The sequence below is a fragment of the Photinus pyralis genome, unplaced genomic scaffold (genome assembly GCF_008802855.1).
Source record: "Photinus pyralis isolate 1611_PpyrPB1 unplaced genomic scaffold, Ppyr1.3 Ppyr1.4_LG1, whole genome shotgun sequence".
NCBI classification, from domain to species: Eukaryota; Metazoa; Arthropoda; class Insecta; order Coleoptera; family Lampyridae; genus Photinus; species Photinus pyralis.
Window position 1 is genome coordinate 47,882,680 of NW_022170249.1, and position 23,795 is coordinate 47,906,474.

The following is a 23,795-nucleotide window of genomic DNA, read 5'->3' on the forward strand; positions in this document are numbered from 1 at the left end:
AAAAGCATTGAAATGAAATTCTTCCCATAAACTGAAATTGAAGTAGCACGTCAAAAATGGATTGCCCATGTGCAACGCTATCTTTCATATTTGTGGCCGGATTTTTACGATTTTAATAGAAGTTGCATCTTACAATAATGGGAAATGAATGCAAGTGGAAATGCGCTTTATGTAAATCGTTTACGATTACTTTTTAACTTGTTTGTTTTTCGTTTAGGTTCCGAAATCGCAAGATGGATGGGAAAGAGTATCGCAGGAGTTCGAAGAACAATGGAATTTCCCCAATTGCTTAGGGAGCGCTGACGGTAAACACGTGGCAATCCAAAAACCACCCAATTCCGGATCATACTATTACAATTACAAGGGATATTTCAGCATTGTGCTTATGGCTGTTGTTGATGCTAACTACAAATTTCTGATGGTGGATGTGGGAGCGAATGGTCGAGTGTCTGATGGTGGCGTTATGAAAAACACCTTATTTTGGCGCAAGTTGTCTGAGAACCAGCTTAACTTGCCTGATCCTCGACAGTTACCAGGCACTTCTAAGAAATGTCCGTACGTGTTTCTTGGCGATGAAGCTTTCCAACTTCACCCTAATTTCATGAAACCGTACAATAGGGCTGCTCTGACAAATGATAAAACGATTTACAACTACAGACTCTCCCGAGCCAGAAGAGTCGTGGAGAATGCGTTCGGAATATTAACGAAAAGATTTAAAATATTTCAAAAACCCATTAAATTTGAGCCATTAAAAGTTAGAAAAATCGTTATGACATATTGCCATTTGCATAACTATTTATGCTCAAAAAACAGAGCTAACTATTTGCCACCTCAGGACATTGACAATGAAGACGTTACTACTGGTGCTAAGGAACTTGGGTCATGGAGACAAGACACTCCACAGATGCTTTCCCTTCAAAAGACTAAAGGCAATGCAACAGTATTAGCAAAAACAATAAGGGACGACTTCTGCGAGTTCTTTAACACCTCTGGGGCAGTTGCGTGGCAAAATAAGTACCTCATTATTAATAAGTGACAATATTTAGTGTTGATATATATTTAGGTTTTGAGTTAAGTACCTACTGTATTCGTGTAATACTAAACTAATTAAAAATGTACAATAAAAATAAAATAAAAAATGAAGATATAAATACTTACCTCAGAAGTCCGTATCCGTAGATGTTCCTGATACTTTTTTCCCCTCGATGACCTTATACATTCTATTAAAACTTGTTCTCAAATTATTAATTTTTGCTTTCAAAAGCTTCACTGTAAAATCTGGTTTCAGTACTTTTAAGGCCTCTACGATTTTTTCCAACGCTGCATTTTTTTTATTTCTATTAAAATAATCCTTGCTTTTCACCTTCCACAATTCGGGAGAATCCGGTACAAGTCAATTAACAAGGTTATAAATTCCCGTTCCGAGTTTTCACATTCACTCTCCATGGTTTTCGCCTAGTGACTGACGCAATGTTTGACAAAAACCGTTCTAGACGATCAATCCCCTCTCCAACCGTTTGAGTCAAACAAACTTTCTATCAAACAACATCAAACCTCGCTTCAAACGTCAAACAAGTTTCTACACGTTCAAACACGTTTGATCAAACATTTGATCAAACCGCTTGATCGTTTAGGGAGTGCTTTAGAGTCGGTCCCTACCACAGTGCGCTTATCTCTTAAAGGAAGGATTATGATTCATGAAGGTCTGCCGATATATTGCTAAATTTACATTTTAACAGAATAAGTACAATAATAACCAATTTCTTAAAATCCTTCTGTACCCCATATTTTCTAGTAATTTCTTGTTCTAACATTATACCTTTCATTCATTATGTAACAGTAACATAGAAATAGTTTAAACAAAGTAAACGCCGGGCCGGGCCCCTTCGGCGCCCGGGCCCTGGTGCGTCGCACCAGTTGCACCTCCTGTTGCTACGTCCCTGTGTAATGTAATACAGAGTGAGACGCGCATCTGACGATGTTACGCGGTGCAAAAAGATTGTTTTTTAGCTTTAAAAGAACAGTTTGTTTAGGCATTTTATTTATACATTTTCCGCCCCCTTGAATTGCCGCCCGTGTGCGACGCACTTCTTGCACCCTCGGGTTGGAACGCCCCTGACGATTAATGTGGTAATGAATCGAAAAACAATAAGGATGGAAATAGATTCGGGTGCGGCCTACAGTGTGATGGGACAGTCAAGTTTTCGGGACATTTTCGCGGGAAATCTACCGGTGATTCATGCTTCAAACACGCTGTTACGAGATTACCAAAATTCACGGATTTCCGTTCTAGGTGAAGCGGCTATCCAAGTCGAGTTATGGCGGGAAGAAGGCAGAACTACCACTCATTATTATTGAAGCTAATCGGGCCAGCCTCTAGGCAGAAACTGGTTTAAAGCATTGGCTTTGTCAATCGCCGGAATAAGTCTCCTAGGATACCCGGAGGCATTCGAAACTAATCTGGGGAGATAGATACAAAGGACCGCCTCCCACTAAGCAAAAAAGCATTATCGTTGTTAAAACGTTTTGATGAAACACGAAACGCTAAGTACACTTATACGTTTCATAAATGTCACATAAACAGCCTTATGTCCTACCTAAAAACGTTTCATAATAAAACATCGCAGTGATGTTTCAAACTAAACGTTTCTATGCAGTTCATTTAAACGATTCATAGTAGTAACTTTTCTATGGCACTGAAACGTTGGCATATAGATCATGGCAGTGACGTTCTCTTTTAACAGCTTAGGAACGTTGTAGCGATGGTTTCTAATCAATACCTTATATTGCCTTTATTTTATAGTGGGCGGAGTGTTAGCTAATTAGCTATTCTCCCCACTCAACCCACTATACAATCACAAACAGCCATGCCTTACCTGGGATTCGAACCCAGGACCCTTGTAGCCAGAGCTAGAGCTACTAACGTAAAACTCATCTGAGCTACGCAGGTTGGCCTTATATGTCTCGAAAATACCGTTTTTGACTTAATCCGAAAATAGTACAATATTTCTGCAGCACTTTCTCGTTGTAGGTTGATTAGAAATATGTTTCCCCATCAACCTACAACAGTGCCTCAGATTACTAGATTTTCGTAAAAGTCAAAAACAGAGTAGTCTCAAACATCCCAGGTATTGATTTGAAACCATTGAGGGAAATGTACTATGAATTTACATCAAGTTTAATGTTTTATATGGTCTTTATTAAACTTGAAGGTGATTATTTATTCATTAGATTCACTTTTTTTTATCAGATGTTACCAATGAAACTGATCAGATCAGAGACTATAACTAGACTGCGCTTAACGTATCTAAGGTGTTGTCGACACAGTATGCAACACACAATGCACCGCGGGGCAAAAATCGCTGAGATGATATGCAGTATAATGAAATAAGCTGTTATTTTAGATGTTCCGTTCATTAATCATTCTCGTGATTAGCTCGAATTAGTGAACAGATAAATTTCTGTTGAGAATAAACCAATAAACTTAGGTCAGCTTGTGCCTATCAACATGTACTCTGTCGATAAATTTTTAAATAATATGCTGATTTTCAACGGATAAAAGTTTAAAGGGCCAATGGATCAGAGCCATTCGAAGAGAAAAATTTACTCCCACCATAGTGCATTTGCGGGAAATGAAGTCGATTTTAGAAAGGTACCTACGAAGGTGTTAAACAATAATGCAATACCGAGCGTTTTCGACTTTCCCATTCTCTTAAAATAACGTAGAACTAACTATTAGTCGACATCCTTTACCAGCAAGGTAAGGGCAGTACCTATTTGCCTATTAGGTATAGACGTAACTAAGTTCTTACTAGTACTAAGTATATTTCAGGTTTTGTTACAAGAAAAATAGCTAAGTCTGTTAAATGTTCCATATGTGCAGGTGCGATATTCGTATCAGAGAGTCATTCAAAGCTTTTAACTAGAAAAAATCGTGGAGGATTGTTGCACGTATCAAGCGATGCATTAAAAATTTGCCAAATTGCTGAAAATGTGTTCAGGTTTTTCATTCAATCCACACCACACCGCGTTGTGAACAAAATGGTTATCAGCAGTCTAAGAAAAATAAATAACAGTTACAGCCCATTTGGGTTTTTGGATAGGCATATTGTTGTGTTTTTTTATTAGGCCGGAGTTGGACGGCATTTATTTACTCTGGAAAGACGTTTATTTCCCATTTTTATGCAGAGGATCGTTGTTTTAGTTCAATTAATGCTCGGCCGGAGTTAATTAAGAAGTTGAAGTCTGGGAAAATCGAATCCGTAATTAGTGTGTTTAAATGTAATAAATTTTGTCTTGTTATTGTTAAATTCGTGGAAGGTAGCAGAGTGCTCGCGCTTTGCACAAGTGTTACTTTCGATAAGGAAACTTTTAGTTGTTTAAGAACGATTTTCATAGGAATTTTGGCGTGGTAAAACTCGTAAAAGTGCCAGTCTAAGTTGATTTACGATCGGTAATAGTTTCATTTATGCAATTATGCTATTGGTCCGCGGAGTCGACCGTTAAGCCTTTTCGGATCCGACATTCAAATTATTCATGGAAAAGCGTGGCAACGAAATTTGACGATACTGGGATATAAATGGTTTTGAACAGCGAAGAGAAGGAGCTTATTGTACCGTTTCGCAAAGCCTACGTTTGTCGTATGTGAAGATTTTTTTTTTGAAAAGTTTATTGTAGCGGCGTTTGCAAAAGTTACGCTAGTTTATTCGTCGAGTGTTGTTATTTTTGAAAGTCCGGGAACGTGTTTTTACGCCGGCATCGTCGAGGAGTTTAAGGTCTTTGGAAGGAGTTTGTTGGAGAGGAAACGAGCGGTACAATAACGCCATTTTGAGCAGCGAGAGTTTGTGTTGTATCTTCCATCATCTGGAGGAGACGGAACGTTTGTTTAACGCCAGCATCGCCGAGGAGCTGTCGGAGTAGCTGTGTCAGCACATACCTGGGGCCGTGTTTGTGCTTTTGTGTGTGCTTCGGTCGTGGGTGCATTTGTAAAAAGGATTTAGCACCGTGAGTACTGTTATTTTTGTTTTAATTTTAATTGTAAGAATCGCCGTCTGAGACGGTTTTGTGTTTCATTTCATGTCAGTCATTTTTTTTTCGGAGTTTGTAAATTTAGCCTTTTAAAATTTTTTTATTTGTGTGTGTAAAGTAAAAGTCAAGGATTCGAGTTTCTCAAATTTTAAGTTTTCTTTTTTTTCCCGAGTGTGAAACGAGTTTGGTAAAGTAAAAAGGTTTGGATCATCGGTGGGACTTAAATTTCATTCCAGAAGTCAGTTAACAAGGGATTAATTTGTTTGGAATTTAAGGGAGGTATTAGCCACCGACCTGGCGAGGTTGCTACCCCTTGTCCGGACGAAGAAAAGGGGTAGTCGGACTCATTTTACGGGCCCTGAGATTTGTGTGTTTATGTGTGGGATTGAGCTAGTAAGGGTAAGTTGTGTGGGTATTTTCAGGCTTAGGAAGTTTACACAACAATATATTGAATCAAAATCCGCTAAATAATCATATCTTACTACTTACATCTTTAGTTTTAAGAGTATATTTTCCCATACGTGTTCACCACCAAAATACACATATAAATCAAATTAGGACTAGAGTTAGGCAGTTATATACCAATTTAGTTCAAATAAAATACCAATAAATTCGATTAAAACAGTTAACAGCTATATGTTATCTTTTTTTGCTACTAAAATTTAGAATAAACATGGCTAAAGCAAGCTGCCGAACGTACGTCTGCCCCGCGATGAACAGTTGGTTGCCTATCCTCTGGATCAGATTTATGAAAATGTATAATATATAATAGTCAAATACATAGGCAAGATACGACGAACCCCATACTTAACAATAATAATAATAATAATAATAATAAGTAAGTACGAATTACATACTATCCCTAGATGTCCAATGTGAGTGTGCGAATATTTATTTTATTTTTTAATTTTTATTTTTCTTTAGAACCCTACATAACTTCACTAGACACAGACACTAATCGTTACTTGATTTTAATCCGTGCGATTAGTTAACCAGGCTAGACCTGAGTTCTCACAAGAAACACCGACCATAATAATAATAATAATAATAATAATGCTTTATTTGCCCAACAGGAACACCCAATTACAGGACAAAGGCGAAAAAAAACATAAAGAAAAGTTATTAATCTTAGATTAGTAATAAACGCTAAAAGTGAGAACAAAAAAATAAAGATAAAAAAAAAATACTCAGCAGAAACAAATAATATAAAAAAACAAAAAAAAAACAAATGATTTGAAAATAAAGTACCTACGCAAAGATATTAGGAATTATTTAGACGCTATTTCAAGAATATAGTTCTTACTACAGGTAAATATATCACATTCATTACTAATTTTATTAAATGTGTCACACATGAAATGTATTGGGGATCTTAATAAAGTGTATGATTTCACTCTAGGACAGAAGAACGTAATATTGTTTCGGGATTGCTGTCGAGGCACATGAAACTTTAACTGCTGAATCAATTCTGGACAATCCACTAAGTTGTCACACAAATTATATAGGAATGCCATTGCTGTACACCTCCTTCGCGCAGATAGGCTTTCGAATCCAGCGTATTCCAGAAGTACACCATATTTAACATTCCTTTCAGGGTAAACGCCTTCCGCTTTTAAATACCAGTACTTCAAAAACTTTCTTTGTACTCTTTCAATAGACGAGATGTACGTGTCGTAACAAGGATTCCAGATCAAAGACCCATACTCCAATTTGGATCTGACGTATGAATAATAAAGTTGCCTTAATGCTTTCAGGGATGAAAAATCTTGACAGTTTCTAACAATAAAACCGTAGGCTTTTACACTCTCTCTAACTATGTGATGAATGTGGTCATTGAACGTCAGTTTACTATCGAAGTGGACACCTAGATCCTTAGTTGAGTAGCATCTTTTTATGATATGCTCTTGGATACTGTACTCGTATGTAATATGTGATTTCCTTTTAGTAAAAGTAATTAGTTTACACTTGAAAGGATTTAACATGAGCTTATTGCGCCTACACCACGCATACATACTGTCTATATCTTTTTGTAATTCTTGACAGTAACTCATCGAGTTAATTTCGGTATATATTTTGAAATCATCCGCGTAAGCTAGGTTTTTGCAACGAATTGCATCACTAAGATCATTAATGAATAATAAAAAAAGCAAGGGCCCCAAATTGGACCCTTGCGGCACTCCCGAAGTTGAAATATAGCTTCTAGAATAACTGCCCCCATATAACACCATCTGCCGGCGGTTGGTTAGGTACGACGCAAAGAATTGAACAAGATGACTTGAAAATCCAAACTTAAACATTTTATTAATAAGAATGCTGTGGTCCACACGATCAAAAGCTTTTTCAAAGTCTGTGTATAACACATCCACCTGACCGCGGTTGTAAAGAGTTTTTGACACAAACTGCGCAAGAATTGTTAGGTTTGTCGTCGTAGATCGCCAGGGTAAGAATCCATGTTGTTGCTCAGTAAGTTGCTGTCTTACTTGAAGATACACACGATTGTATAGGATAATTTCAAACAGTTTGGCGAAATTAGATAAGATTGATATGGGTCGGTAATTTTTTACTTCGTCAGGATTACCGTTTTTGAGCACAGGGCATACCTTGGCGCTCTTCCAGGCTTCTGGAAATTTGTCAGTACGGATTGACAGGTTATACAAATCAGCAACGGAAAAACGAGCGCGCTTATACAATCTTTTACAAGAAAAGAAGGAACAAGATCAAGACCAGCCGTATACTTATTTTTTAGCTTCTTCGTCGCAACCATAATTTCTTCCGTTGTAATACTGCTGATAACAATTGCTGAATATTGATTGATATCTGTATTATAGCATGGAGTGTAGTCTATGAAGCTATTTACGTTGAAGGCAAACACGCTCTTAAAGTAACTTGCAAATGCATTAACGATATCACCGGACGTGTTAATTTCAGAACCATTATACTTCATCTTTCCAGGAATTCTGGACTGTTTCTTCTTGGATTGAATGTACGACCAGATCTTAGAAGGATCAACTATGATTTCGTCTTGAGCATTTTTTATGAATTGAGAGTACGACTCCCTTATCTGACTCTTGGTTAAGGCTCTCAAACGCTTGAAATCTTCATAGTTATTGTCCGTCTTGTCATGTTTATACTTGTTCCAATAATTTGCTTTAAGCTTGATGTTTTTAATTATCGCTGAGTTGAACCAACATGGATAGTTTCGTTTAAAAGATTTGAAAGTTGGAACATAATTATCAAATATTGCAAAAAGATGTGAATAAAATGCTTCAACTGCCATATCAACATCAGTAAATTCCAACAGAAAAGACCAATTAGTTACTTCTAATGAACGATATAAGGAAGGGAAATCTGCATATTTGAAATTATAGTTCATAGAGCCATTATTTTGAGAAAATTGAGAATATTTTGTATTCAGCTGTAACATTATCATAAGCGCTGGGTGATAAACGTCCTCCAGCAACAGTGGTGATGTATCTCTTTTGATTTGAACATTGATATTGCTAAGTACTAAGTCTAACAATCGCCCATCGACATTTGGTACATTGTTTTTCTGGGACAGATCAAGAAAGGAAGATAGGTTATTGATCAAATTACTTCTTTTGTCAAGACTATTGGTAGCAAAGTAAGGTACATTAAAGTCTCCCATTATTAAAACATTTTTTCCGTAAATGCACTGAAATTGTTCAATCATTTCGCAGAACGATTCAAAAATCTCGATCTCCAAATTTGGTGGAACATAAACAACAATAACGTAATGTGAATGCGAGTTGTGATATATTTTACATCCCACAATATCAATAGCATCAAATGTCTGTATAAACATAGAAAGATCAAGCACTTCAGATCTGATATTTGAATGACATGCAACAAGAACGCCTCCACCTCTAGTTTTACCAGTTAGATGAAATCTACGATCGCATCTATAAACATTATACATACTTGGGAAAAGTTCCGAGGTTTGAACTTCTTCATTAAGCCAAGTTTCTGATAATCCTATTACATCGTAGTCCATTTGACTAACAGCACAAAGACACTGAGACACTTTAGATCTTAACCCTCTTACATTTTGGTAATAATATAAACAGGTGTTGTTGGGCACATTTAGTTTAAATTAACGATTTTTGGAACGCCGCGTATGTATTTAATTTTACAGGACTCCCCTTTCCCTAACTTTATATTTAATTGTTCCTTTACAGATTTGTAATAGTCAATTTGTCTACGAGTACGATCAAATGACAGTGATACGGTTTGGAAACCAGTTTCACTTTTTAATTTAAATGCATTGCGAATATATTCGTATACATGGCTTTGGTCACGCAGTATCAACTTTATGGGCCGCCCTTTAGGTTTGTTGGCATCTAGCTTCCCTAACCTAATGGGTGCGAGATTATCGGTAGCAATGTTGGGCGCTAGAAATTTGAGGACTCCATCAACGAAATTTTTTTCTGCTGTAGCTCGCTCGGCATCATGAAGATTGGGCGCTTGCTCAGGGACACCAAAGAGTATCAAGTTAGATTTTCGATTCTGGCGATCATCTAGTTCTTGGAGAATATCTTCAAATACATCATCAGTAATAGTAGTCTTCGTAGCAAAAAAAAAAAAAAAAATAAATAATTTGAGTACATAATTAATGCATATATTTGTATAGATAATATATGGCTATTTACACTCTTTACTACTTTGGAATCGCTTTTTTTTTCTCTTCCCGTAAGAACCGCTGATGTCCATTACGAAACCAGTTCACAACGATTGCCTCGCTCGAATTCTGCTGCGGTTATTGTGATGATTGGATATAATGAAAATACGATTTCTAAAAAAAACTAATTAAAATACAACCATTTTCACACATAATTCTTATACAAACCATTCTATATTTTCATTAACTTTAGTTGCTTTAATTTTATTCTTTTGTCCTGTCCAGGAACAAATACATGTTAGATCATTGGAAAACAATTTTGCCAATGATCCATGCAGCAGGTTCCTTTTGTCTATCCCACCTACATATTGTTATGGTAAAATAGATTTATTCGCCGTCAATAAATTTAAACAGTACAAAATGTACGCCTTGAATATAAACAATAGATGCACCCTACGCCACTATTACTCGCCAACTCGCCTCACACCAATGCCGCCTTCCCATTACTCGTATTTAGTCGAGGTGTCGCCCCTCTACCGTCCGCCTTGCGGTTTCTCCCGTAACAATATCGTTACCTACAAAGAATTATAAATGTATAATTAGCCATGTCTACGTTAATATACACAATTTGTAATGAACTTACGAAATCATTTCTTATAGCTTCATCGTCCGATAGTGCTTCTAAGTTAAAGGTAAATGAGGCGGATTGGAATTACTAACAGTTAAGGCCTATGAACTGAATCTGAAATGACCTATAAAAGGACAAAATAGTTTATAAAGGATACGGTTTTACAGTTGCTTTGGAAATTAGGTCGATGTTGGATATTGTAGGAAATATAGTACACATTAATCCTACGGATTTTTATTTTCGATATTTATCATATTTTTTGAAATAATTAGAGTCGTTGATAAAACGAATTTAAAGGATAACTGGAGTTCTATTTTCGGATGAACATGGTTTTTGGCGATTTATAATCTGCTAATAAAGCACTTTAATCCTACGGATAGCAATTTTTTCATCTTTTATAGAAAAGCGCCAAATTGGTAAAAAGATTTGTGTGACGTCCTATAAATATACACCTTTTTACCATCTTGTCGACTTTCTTGTGGCTTATACTTTCATTGCGGGTATCTATAACTTTTTATTTTTTCCGCTGTTTTTTAATCCTACTGACCCCTCGTTCGCACGGCACATATACTGCCGTCCTAAGCCAAAAAGACGCATCTAAATATTTCAACTTTTTGAGTTATTGCGATTTATCTGATTTTTGTTACAGCACTCTCATTTTGTATTTTTTGTGATTTTTTCAACAGTTGTTTGTAGTGATGTGTATGAATTATGAACAAATTTGACAAACTTTTTTTTTAGACAGTAATATTTTAATTAAAAAATGAGATGCGCCTGTTAGGCTTAGGATTTTCCTACAAATCTGAGATACGTCTAGAAGAGTAATGCAAGTTTATTACATACTTTTTACACAAAGATTTAAATTGAGAGTAAATGAACTTTAACATATTAGATGAAAGCAAATAATGACACAAATGTTAGTTAGAGTCCTCGTCTTGTGAAACTGGAAGCTCATTCCAAAACTGAAGCCTGTTCTTCATTATTGCACCTAGATTTTTTATTATTGCTGCTTTTTTTTTGGATGGAATTCCTAGAACTTTTTGTTGTTTTTTTGGAGGAGGCAGTTTTTTATTCTTCGTAATTTTGGCACTGAGAAAATCAAGTTCAATTATCGGAGCGTCAAAGTCATTTTGGTATGTCATAATAAGGGAACCTCTATGGACTGATACTTGGACTATTTCATTTAGATAGGGCCGGGGGTTAATTCGACTAAGTTTATATTGCGAAGTGTAATCCTCCCAAATAAAAAAATGCTGTAATTCCATTGGTAGAACTTCAGTTTGCCGTGAGGCTTGTTTTACGGCTTGAACAAAATCTCCAAAATCGTATAGTTTGTTGCCCATCTTTTTCATCGACAGCTCGACTTTGTGGTGAAAAGAATCTGCGGCCATAAATGTATGGCCGGGCTCGAAATATTTTATAACAATTTCATTAGCATTAATTTCATCCGAATTAACAATGTAGAGCAAAAATGAGAAGAATGACCAGTTCTTATTTTGCGCAGAGCAATTATCAAGCCACAATGTTATTTTGACAGCGTCTCTTTTCATAAGGACAAATTGGTAAAATGCGCTTATTATTTCATCTTTACTGCGTTTAAATAAAGCGTCGTGCCAAACAGCGGCAAACGTTTTGCTATTCTTTTTTTTGCCAATTGGTACAAAGCTCTCATTGTAAACTGTAATTCTGCTTGTGAAAATTGCTGTTTTAAACGTTTCCAGTCTTGGTAGCATAATAACTTTTTCCAGGTCGGCGCAGTACATAACCTTACCGGCTTCTTCTGGTTGTTTACCATCATCTCTGTAGTGTTCACGCGACTTTGTTGCTCTGTCTATATGTTTTTTCCAAGTTCTACAAACATCACAAGTTTCTTCTAGATTGTCTTTTGTGTGACTTTTATCATGTAGAGAAAACCCTTCACAACTTTCACATTCTTCGTGTCCTAGATTTGCTAGCGATATGTTCATTTTCTTAGCTACTACACGGTACTTTTCATAGGAAATTTTTAGGTCTGGATGTTTGGTTAGGAAATCCTGATGTAATGCAGCAAAAGTAAGGTCACTAGGAAGATAAAGACGTTGGGGTGCATGTTCTCTCCGGTAGTGTGAGATAGTGGGGTTGTAAGATACAATATGATTACGGATCACTTCATCGTCTATTTTATTGTGCGGTTGCTTCCTGCATCTCAAGTCAGGCACAGGCACTACAGAATTGTTAGCATTACGTAAAGCTGTGCGGATAACTTTGTCACTTTGTTTATTAAAACCTAGAGTTGCGAGAAAAAAAGTTTTGCATACATTTTGAGATGTTCCATTTTCATTTTTCAGTGCATAGTTATAAGTGATATTTCTTTGATAACCAAGATCACTTTGTAAGGTTGTTCTCTGTTTCACTGGTCTTGATGAAATATGATGTAAAATAAAAGATTTTCGGTCTTTATCGTTTGACATTTTCCAAAATTCGCTATTCAGAAATTGTTTTCTCTCTTCTGATATCTTTGACACGCATTTTTTTAAACAATCTTTCCCACAACTATCTTTAACGCAGTGCTTTTTTGCAAGTGATTCATGCTTAGCTTTTTTTCTTGAACTCACTGACAACTCGAACTTTTTTCTTTTTCGAACTGTTCCCTTTTTAGTGTATTGGACCACAGATGCGTTATTACTTACTCCAGCGCCGTCGATATCTACGAAATCGTCAGGATCCGCTACAACAACCTCGCCTTGAACTGGTGGCTCGACTGCTTCCGTAATTGATTCAAATAATTCAGTGACTGTCTCTAACTCAGAATTTCTTACTTCTGTCATAAAAGAGCGTGTTGATTCAAATAATTCAGTGACTGTCTCTAACTCAGAATTTCTTACTTCTGTCATAAAAGAGCGTGAGTCCTCTACTTCGGGAGTATCAAAGTGAACTGGCACAATAGAGCTAGAAATATCGAGAAGGACTGGACTTCTCGAGGGTATGCGTGTGACAGGTGAGATTTCCGTCAGAGAATTCCCTGAGTTAATGTCGTTAATAACTCCATGACCAGCGCTACTTTTCACAACTAAATTAGAAGAACAATTTTTATTTTCTTCCTTGCACTCACTTGTCGTGTCGCTATCACTATCATTATTTTGCGAACTAGTGTCAGTGGGATAATAATCTAAATCTTCCGACGTCTCACGGTTTTTAATTTTTACCGCGGGTTGGAACGTTTGTTTAGTTTTCTTGTTCAGCGCCAACATGACCAGCTTGTTTCCGCGAGACCCTTGTGTTCTGTCCATTGAATCTGAAAAAGCAGTGTAAACAAAAAATACTAAAATAATGGGCATTTCATCGTAACGTATTATTAATTTATCAACGATAAAGGGATTTTTTAACCATTGAGTGGAATGTCAATTTAACGTCTGCTATAAAATAGGGTATATTATGCTCGCTGAAAATCCGATATACCTACTTGAATAAAGAAAATCATATATAATTACTTACCTGCTGACAGTGTGTAGCCAATCTGTCTCTTGTTACAACTATTATATAGGCACTAAATAGGTACCTATTTACCTACTCTAATCGTTTATCACCCCGATCAAAGACAATTTTATATCGTATGCGCAAACAGTTGACTTTACTAATACAAGCACTACTAAATTACTTAAAACTGTCATAAAGGTTAAACCGCCGACCACGCCCTTGTTCGTATGTTTTACCGCCTATCTGGTTACACAAATGAATTACTAACTACGATGTAGAATCATAAATTAACTAATTTGGACGCATCTAAGCACGCACTGTACAAGACCCGCACTCTGCATTACCAAAAATCCTAAGCGAAAAAGGCGCATCTATGAGAACCGTCTATATTGCTTAGGAAATTGAGATACGTCCAAACTGATTAGGTTTTTTTATTTTTTTTTAGATGCGTCTAAGTTTATTAGCAATTTTTAAGCACTATGGAGTTGAAATGCGTCTTTTTTGCTAAGGGAATAAGTTAAACATCGTATCTGGAGTCCTTAAAACCATTAATATAAAAATCGGAAAAATATTGAGATGCGTCTTTTTAGCTTAGGACGGCAGATATGTACATACGGCAAAATGACCGAAACGTAATTTTGACCGAATGGAACGCAGTATAATCTGCTAACAAAGTCCACTATTCGTACGGATAGCTATTTTTTCATCTTTTATAGAAAAGGTCCAATTTTGAAAAAAGATTTGGGTGATTTAATCACTTTCGCAGCTCCTTTTATCAATAGCGGTTCCGCTTTAACACTTTTTAGACTTTCTATGAAAATTAAATTCATGTTAGGCACGTAAATAACAAATAGGTAATTTGGTCAATAATGATCATAGTAAATACCCAGCAACGAATTTATTGCGATAAATCTTTATTGAATATAAAACATGTAGGGATACGTCTCACAACAACAGTGAAGGGGCTCATAAGTATCAGGAAAAGATGATTTTAAAAAATAGACAAAGAAATGTTATACTTTTATATACAGTATACAAATATTTACAATAAGAAAATAGTATATTGAAAGACAAGTGTTACAATGCGACCTATTGTAATAAGACGATCTTGTGGCACGAGTGGCGACGCGAAGCGTAGCCACGAGTGTCCGCAAGATATAGGAGTATTACAATAAAGCATTGTAACACGCGTTTTTCATACTATTTTTTCTATTTCGGGGCTTTAATTTAATTAAAAAAATCATTATCAGAAACTATAGGGAACATTAGAACTAACATGTTTTATGTTGGGAACACTTTTTATGCCACTATAATCACTGTCTTAGTACAACTGTTTTCGGCCGAAAACAGTTGTACAAAATCATCATTGTGACACCGAAATAGAAAAATTTTTCTATTTCGGTGTCACAATGATGATTTTGTACAACTGTTTTCGAACTTCGGATCAAATCTCAGAGTGGTCCAAAACTTTTCTTACTATAATAGTCCACTAGATTCTACGTAAAAATATCTAAAACTGATAGTTATTACCTTTCTTCTATTTTGTATGGGTAGCAAGATATGATAACATCACAAAACCTAAAACGTTTCGCTTTCCTCCTGTATATCAACAAACGTAACTAGATTGATTCGGTTTGTGGTGTCTCAATCTAAATTGGACATCGACCAAATTTTCATATACTTTATAATAATGAGGTACCTAACCATCGGCCTAATTTACAATCGCCGGTAATAATAGTGCACCATATGCAAAATATTGCTTTCGAGAAAAATATCCATACTTGAAAAACTCAAAATCCTTTGAATAAACACTAAACAGGAAAATACGTAAACTAATAGTATTTTAATTACCATGCAATAAATAAACAAGATGAATTTATTAATATCAATAGAAAAGCTCATTAGGCAAGTGTAATTAGGCTCCTTGCATTTATAATTAAATCCATTGAAAGGTTATAAATAAAGAGACACCAAATAGAATGGGACAAATTCAATCATCTCTTTCTACTTGTAACATGCTCTTTTGAAGAGGTTAGGCAACTTTACACACTCCGTTTAGCACAACAAATTTACTTCAGAGGCGCCTTAATCTGCGCATGGATGTTGCAATTTTTCTCTATATTTTCCAGCCGATTAGAGATCATTTCCAACTTTATATTGATATCAGTTAATAGGTTGACGATGTCGATTTCTAAAAACAAAATCATAAATTAGTAAAGAAGTTCTTCAACATTTAATTGTGTGTTCGGGTAAATTTTTATTAAAAGTTTGCGACATGAATAATGAAAAAAGTAATAAACGTTGGATTATACTTATACCTACCTAGAGGAATGATTATTTTACTTCCACTGACTTATGAGTTCAGAAACTTAAGGTAGGTATTCACGTTCAGTTCGCCGGCCGGCCATGGACTGTCAGTCCAGGCCGGCCGACCGTGATCGTTGGTCAATACACACGTTCAGTTTTAACATCCGGCCATCGCCGGCAGCCCATAATCGGATACGATATTTGCCGGCCGGCCGTATTAAATTCAATACACACGCACAGTCTATGATCGACAGTTGCTTGATATAGGTATGTTAGAACAAGACGATTGTTGTAATTTTAGAAGAAGAGAAAGGAGAAAACTGTAGAAAATTTGGGTGAAAGACTGCTCAGAAAACGTCACACCTTATCTCACATGGAGATAATACGAGAACTCCGAAAATCAAGTGAAATTGATTTAAAGAACTACCTGGGAATGGATGACAATTGCTTCGCGTACTTATTGAATTTAGTTATTACCATTGAATATCAGATTTATTATTCAATGGTATTACAAAACAGACACTGTTATGCGGCAAGCATAGGACAAAATTTTACTCCAGACTAAAATTAATCCGTCCGTCCTATGCCGGCCGGCTAAGCAGTACACACGTTACGATCTTCACCGCTATAGACAGGCGACAGGATTTCGCCGGCCGTCTGCCTCTACGTGTGTAGTGAAAAGCGATCGTCCGGCCGTGGACTGACAGTCCATGGCCGGCCGGCGAACTGAACGTGAATACCTACCTTTAGAATGCAGATAGAGAATGAAGTTCTTGTAAAAAAGCGAATGCGAATGTCTAATTTTACATAGTAATTCCCAACGTCAGCATTCTAAGTTTCCATGTTGTATGTCACAAGTACACAGAGAGAAAAATCTCATTTATTATTACCAAATATAGGGTATCGGGATATTTCTTTATAAACACCTTAGTGATATTTTACTTAAATTATCGATTCTATTAGATATACTTCTTACTTTATAAGAAGAAATCGTCATATTTTAATGAATTATCTGTTAGACTACTGTAAGGTATTTATTATTTGGTAACAAACACGCCAAGAAAGTCGTTTAATAATTTCACGTTATATTACTGAACCATGAGATGGATATTAACTGAATGTAGTAACAAATGTAACAATGTAATGTAACAAATAGTATACCAATTCTTATTAATGAAAGTACGAAAGATACATCATATGCTATAAGGTTACAAACAACCAACTTGGATTGCTGATTAATATTTAACCTTATGGAAATAGTTAATATAGTAACCGTATACGTATCTGTTACAATTATTACATAAAAATTGCGTGACTTTATAATAAAGACATCTCAACTTTGGTATAAAACCGTATTTGTTTCGTAATAGATTATCACAATGGATATAATAATAAAATGTCTTACTCATCAAACATAAGATGTTATTTATTAGCTCAAATAATTTTGCTGTATCCCATCTAGATTTGGAAGGAAATACGTTTCCCTTAAAAAATATTATACTGTGTGCCATGGAAATTTACAATGGATAAAAATAAATGCAAGAAATGTATCTATTTAAACACTGTGCCTATATAGTGAACAAAGCACTGGTTACAAAAAAGTATCCGGTTTTCTCAGCAGTATGTGTTATAAAGTCATTTCGTTATTTAAAAATTGAATGGAGTAATACCCAGTGAAGTAGATATCATTCATTGTGCTGACTTGCTGACGCCGGATTAGTTATTTTTAAGAGACGAATTTAATTTTCAACAACATTCATTATTCGTGCGGCTTTGCGTAAGTTTGTTGCTTGGTATTCTTACAACGAAACATGGGCGATAGTTATTGTAGGGACGTTTTAACGGTTTGGGGATATCCTCAATACATAGAAAAATTTGAGTGTAAGTGCAATTTTCAGTAATTTAATACCTAGTAATAATAAATTTTGTTTCAAAACTTAGAAATATATATTGTAACAATTAATGTAAAACATTGACTAATATGCTCATTTTTTTTTAGAAAACGACATAGATAAGGAAGTTCTTTTAAACATTTCTGACACCGACTTGGCTACAATTGTGCCCAAAATAGGTCATAGAGTAATCCTTCGTAAACGAATCGAAGAAGAAAAAATTAAGTTAAGTGCTACAATAGCGAGTGATAGTCATCAGGTGCGTATTTGAAATATCTATTTGTCTACTACCTAATAACACTAGCTATTTGTTACAGAGTTACTACTTATTGGATTCATTTCACAGGTAAATTCTTACATGGAAGTTTGTTTTTTGCTTTCATTTTGTGGATTTTAGAGAAAATGATTCCATATCGAGTCGTGCATCATCAACGTTGATATCTGAACACAGGTCAGAATTTAAATTTTTTTGCAAATTAGTAGAACATACTTTTTTTCCAGTGATCAAATAGTACATATCAATGAACCATTTCAACTGTCACCGGATAATCATCTTTTGTTAGTAGTTTCTATGGAAGTATAGCCTTATTTGTTAAACCATATCTATTATTTTATAGGAACATTACACTGGTGAATGAAGCCGGACCGTCAACTTCTCAAGATCACGGCGGAATAGACGTAACGAATGACGAATGTGGCGTAATAAACGTTTTTCAATCAATTGAAAAGTAGGTATATGTTTGTCATTCAATTTGTATATGCTGAGTGTAAAATTATTTTAGCTTAGGCGAACAATCAAAGCCCAAAAGGGCGCGAATTTCAAGCTTTGCTACTGATTTTAATCTTGAAGAAGTTCTTCGAAAATCAAGGACCGGGCAAGCTATTATTAACATTTACAAACTGAACCAAATTCTTGACAGCGCAAGTCAGTCATATTTAGTGGACATAATCGTCTCCCATTGTTTGAACAATGAATGTTGGTATAAGAATTTTGTTTCCTAGACTATTTACCACTAATGGTATGCAAATAACTTTTTTAGGAGATTAACAAATGATGACTTCAAAACTATAGCATCAAAAGTGAATATTTTGTTCCCTAACGAAAATACTGATGTGTACTATTGCCCACCAGTGCATAAAAGATTTTCAAGAGAAAATCGATCAGAAGCATCAAAGGGAAAATTAGTAGATAAATATAAAAATAAAATTACGTATCTAAGAAAAGCAGGAGTGGTACCATTACTGAGATATTCAGCGTCTGTTCAATCGGAAGTAGGCTCTGTGATTGCCTCAGGTAGATATAGTGCACAGACGAAATAAGTAATCAAACGAGTTGTTTTTTAGATTTAACACAAAGTAATGAGTATATTTGGTTGAAAAATAATATTGAGCCGTGGCAAGAAGTGCAAACGGTTTGGAATAAGACATATCTTCTCAGAACCAAGTCATTTTCTGACGAAAAAGTATAACCCAAATTTTTGAAGACTGTCCTATCTTAAAAAATCCATTGGGATACACATTGGTTTGTACTGTTTTCTTTTTTGCTTAAAAATGTATCCACTTGTTCTGTTTTAGATCGAAGAGGATTTCTCAAAAGTATATCCCAATAACAATAACAATCTTTTTCTTGATTTTGAAAGTGTTTTTAAGAAGGTTTTAAACTTAAGGCGAAAACATTTGTCTTTGAGGGACAAACCATGGGTTGATGTGTTTAATGCAACTGCAAATGAGGACTATAAAACGTATACCGCTTGTTTATTGTTGTCATCCTTGATTCCCTGCACCAAAAAAATTGTATCAGGCAAAGAACAATGGAAACCAAATAGTGATGATGCTATTAACGGAATCATCGTTAAAGTGGAGGTAACTGTTACTCCGGTAATTGATCGGGTGGATTGCTAATAGTTTGGTTTCTTATTACAGAGTATTGCTGATATTAATGGAGTAATTGCAAGCAAACAACAGGCGAATCAAAAAAATAATTTGCCGGTTCTTCCCTACATCGTAGTAGAAATCCACGAAACAACCGTGAAGCAAGTGGTGGTGGTAGTTAACGACAATCTGTACATTGTACCGTCCGTACAAAAAGGTTTAGATGCATGTTTTAAATTTTTTATAGTATTGAATTTTAAATACCCCCCTGAATCGGAGCACTTGTGGTACTTTATACAACGTGCGATTTATAAAATAGAAACAAAATACGATCACAAGATACCTTCTATTATAAGCATTGTTAATCAGTTAAATGCCGCAAAGTCCTAACTGCTTATTTACAAAAAATTAATAAATTATGGAGAACTTAGACTGTTTGATATGCAAAAAATCAATTAATTTCCACGAATATACAAACCATTTAAAGTTTTACCATAAGTATCATGAAAATTTTAAATGTGCTATATGTTTTCATTTTTACACTAATATCTATGCTCTCGAAAAGCATTTAAAAAGGGTTCATCCAAATTTACCCGTTAGAACAGAAACAGGACCTCCTGTACCTCTTCAAGACAATGTAATCACTCCACCAAATAATGTTCTTAATCAGCACGTTGAAGTAGAATTACTTATACCCTCATTGCCGTCTTTAGACCAACAACATAAGCTTGTTCATACATTTATATTAAGTTTATACAATAGCAATATTACTCGAAAATTAATTCAAGAAATAATTGAGTACTGTTCCGGTATGTTTTCCGATTTTATTGATGAAATAGTAAATATCTTAAAAAATATTTTGGCCCCTCTTAACATCACTTGCGAGCTAAATCAAATTGTTAGTTTACTGCAGAACAAGAATCCATTTCAAAATTTGACCACCGAATATAAAAGGTTGCAGTTTTTTGAACAAATGCAATATCTTGTAAAATCGAAAAGTTTTTTAATTGGATTTCGGCTGGATAGATCACGAAACATTTCATTTGAGTACAAGAAGTGCGAAGGAGAAATAGTACCTCTTCGACACGTTTTGAAGTTATTTTTACAATTACCGAATGTGTTTGAAAACATTAATAAATTTATAAAAACGGAAGAATCGATGGCAAACGAAAATTATTACAGTTCAGTTTTTAATGGAAGTTTGTGGGCAAAATTAAAGGAAACAAATAGACAGAAACTTGTGTTCCCTATTCTACTATTTTTTGATGACTATGAATCTTGCAACCCATTAGGCACTCATGCCGGTGTATATAAAGTGGGTGCAGTATACGTATCCATTGCAGGAATTCCTCCTAAGTTTTCATCACTTTTGGAAAATATATTTTTATTTGGACTATTTCATTCTAATGAGAGAACGATATATGGAAATCAAGTAATATTCAAACATTTTATTCAAGAATTGTCTTTTTTAGAGAATGAAGGAATTAATATCGCCATAAATAATCAGCATTTCCAAATTTATTTTTCGCTTATCTTGATTTTAGGAGATAACTTGGGTATTAATTCAATAACAGGTTTCTCTGAAAGCTTTTCTTCTTCATATTTCTGTCGAAACTGTTGTATGTCAAAGGAAGAAGCTAAAGATGCTCTTATCGAGGTACATGAGCAACGAAGGAACTTAGAAAATTATAGAGAACATTCCCAAAATAAATCTTACGGAGTTAAAGAAGCTTGTTGTTGGAATGTATTACCTAGTTATCATTGCACGATCAACGTCAGTTTTGACATAATGCATGACATATTTGAAGGCGTTTGCAGATATGAAATAGGCTTTTTACTATTTTACTTCATAAAAACAAAATCATTTTTTACATTAGAGCAATTAAATGACAGAATCAAATACTTTGAATACGAAGATAAAATAGATTGTGGAAATCGCTTTCCGTTAATAAAAAAAAATCATATTGAAAACAAAAATTTAATCTTAAGTGCAAGTGAAATGTTTGCGTTCTTAACATATTTTCCGTGTATGATAGGCGATTTAATTGATGTAGAAGACGAAGGATGGCATTTATTTAAACTTTTATACGATATTGTTTACATTATCACAAAGAGGGTCACAAATGACAATGAAACTAATTATTTAAAATATATAATAAAAGAACATCACGAAGTATATTTAAATTTGACACAGCAAAAGTTAAAACCAAAACACCATTTTTTGACTCATTATCCTAGCTGCATAAAAGCTGTAGGTCCTTTACGATTTCTTTCATCAATCCGATATGAAGCATTTCACAAAATTGGCAAAGATAACGCGCATATAGTCACGTCAAGACGAAATTTAATGAAAACGCTTAGTCTCAGACATCAATTAAAATTATGTTACAGACTTATGCTCAACAAAGGATTCGAAGACAAATTAGTTTTAGGTCCAGAAAATAAAGAAAATGTTAACTATATAACCATCCAAAAATGTTTTAATGGTCAAACAATATCTGCAAGTCCGGTATATGTTGATTTTAACGGTAGACGCTATAAGATAAATAGTTCTCTTCAACTCTCTTCATCTGATATATTTCCAACATTTGTGCTAATTAGGCATATTATATGCGACACTAACAAAAATATTAAATTTGTGTGTTCGCCTTTAGATTTGTACGGGTTTTCGCAACATTTTCAAGCTTATTCAATAAAGCTAAGTTCTTCCATAAATGAATTAGTAATTTTAAATTTAAGTGAAATAACAGATGAAGTAACGCTCGCTTTGCATCGAAATGGAAGTGAGACGTTCATTGCTAAAAAAAATTAAAAATAATGCTACACTTTTTGTTGCACTCATTGTTTGTTGCGCATATTGGCATTTTGATATTTTTGGTTTGTGCTTTGTATAGAATTTATTTATTTTTTATTATAACTTTTATTATTATTTATTAATCTATTTTTATTTTTATATTAGTTAAGGACAATCGTTTTTTACGTTATTTTGTTTTATAATGTTTTAAATAAAGATTATAAACTGAAAATATAAATAACATCTAATTATTACCACAACAAGATTTTTCCTACCCATATTGTGTACATTATTAGTTAAATAATACGGCCTATTAGCCAGGTTGCGGACAGCATTTTCCGTTATGTTAGACGGCCATTTTTCCTTATAATATAAGTTTATAAGTATAAAACATTTTTATAGCTTTGAAGGAGTCTTAACCTCACTTTTATTTTACATTGTGTTAAAATGTCCAAAGTTCACTACTATGCTCTTAGACAAAAAGAAAAGAACTACCGCCAACATAAACACTGCACAATTGTAGGTTAGCAGGAAAATGTTATTTATGAGTGATTACGTACTGCGCAGTGACACATTATAAGAACTTCATTTTCATTGGTTCCGCTATTTATAAATATATCGTACAAAAAGCCCTCATACCGTAAATTATTTCTACAAAAATTTATATTTCTTATGTTATAAGAAAAAATGGCCGTCTAACATAACGGAAAATGCTGTCCGCAACCTGGCTATTAAAGAAGTGACCATGGAATAATTATATCACTATGTTGTATTGCTCTTCAAGATGCCTTCATGTATGATATAACGTCATACACTAATGACCAACCTTATTAACTTACTCATATAAATCAATTAGATATACACTAATACAACTGTTTACGGACTACTTAAATATGTGCTATCTATTTCATAGCCATGTTTTGCTAACACCGCAAAGTGTTAAGTTTTACCTCACCAAACATTAATACCTAAGCTTAATTCATATCTCCTATAACGAATTTGTTTGTTATTACCTCATCAAATTATGTACACAAACAATACATATTATACACTAATATAAAATCGATTGCTGCAGATCACAACAATTCGTACTCATCTAACCACCATATTTTCTGAAAATATTTATGTGCTAGTACCAACCGTATTAAATATTAACCTTTAAGGTAGATTTTTGCATATTAC

The 23,795-nt window shown here is 34.6% G+C and overlaps 3 protein-coding genes across 3 annotated transcripts; 2 read left to right on the top strand and 1 right to left on the bottom strand.

The window, feature by feature from the left end:
• Nucleotides 1–10,944: 10,944 nt before the first annotated feature.
• On the bottom strand, nucleotides 10,945–14,153 carry LOC116160352. The gene is made up of 2 exons (XM_031473541.1): nucleotides 13,767–14,153; nucleotides 10,945–13,566 (listed from the first exon to the last, which is right to left on the bottom strand). The coding sequence occupies exon 2, from the start codon at nucleotides 13,559–13,561 to the stop codon at nucleotides 11,210–11,212; it is 2,352 nt and encodes a 783-aa protein (XP_031329401.1). The 5' UTR covers nucleotides 13,562–13,566; nucleotides 13,767–14,153; the 3' UTR covers nucleotides 10,945–11,209.
• A 3,713-nt stretch (nucleotides 14,154–17,866) lies between these two features.
• LOC116162009 lies at nucleotides 17,867–19,424 on the top strand. Its single transcript, XM_031475522.1, has 8 exons — nucleotides 17,867–17,876; nucleotides 18,055–18,206; nucleotides 18,313–18,398; nucleotides 18,449–18,505; nucleotides 18,565–18,675; nucleotides 18,730–18,927; nucleotides 18,988–19,241; nucleotides 19,292–19,424. The coding sequence occupies exons 1-8, from the start codon at nucleotides 17,867–17,869 to the stop codon at nucleotides 19,414–19,416; spliced, it is 993 nt and encodes a 330-aa protein (XP_031331382.1). The 3' UTR covers nucleotides 19,417–19,424.
• Nucleotides 19,425–19,541: 117 nt separating this feature from the next.
• Nucleotides 19,542–22,672, top strand: LOC116159047. The gene is made up of 2 exons (XM_031471941.1): nucleotides 19,542–19,810; nucleotides 19,871–22,672. The coding sequence occupies exon 2, from the start codon at nucleotides 20,238–20,240 to the stop codon at nucleotides 22,629–22,631; it is 2,394 nt and encodes a 797-aa protein (XP_031327801.1). The 5' UTR covers nucleotides 19,542–19,810; nucleotides 19,871–20,237; the 3' UTR covers nucleotides 22,632–22,672.
• The last annotated feature ends 1,123 nt before the right edge of the window (nucleotides 22,673–23,795 follow it).

What these genes read in the sequence shown, in the direction of transcription:
- LOC116159047 (XM_031471941.1), top strand. Translation starts at nt 20,238, where the DNA reads ATGGAGAACTTAGACTGTTTGATATGCAAAAAATCAATTAATTTCCAC.
- LOC116162009 (XM_031475522.1), top strand. An exon ending in GTTTTTCAATCAATTGAAAA is followed by an intron (nt 18,676 to 18,729) that starts GTAGGTATATGT and finishes AAATTATTTTAG; the next exon opens with CTTAGGCGAACAATCAAAGC. An exon ending in TGTTTGAACAATGAATGTTG is followed by an intron (nt 18,928 to 18,987) that starts GTATAAGAATTT and finishes TAACTTTTTTAG; the next exon opens with GAGATTAACAAATGATGACT.
- LOC116160352 (XM_031473541.1), bottom strand. Translation starts at nt 13,561, where the DNA reads ATGGACAGAACACAAGGGTCTCGCGGAAACAAGCTGGTCATGTTGGCG.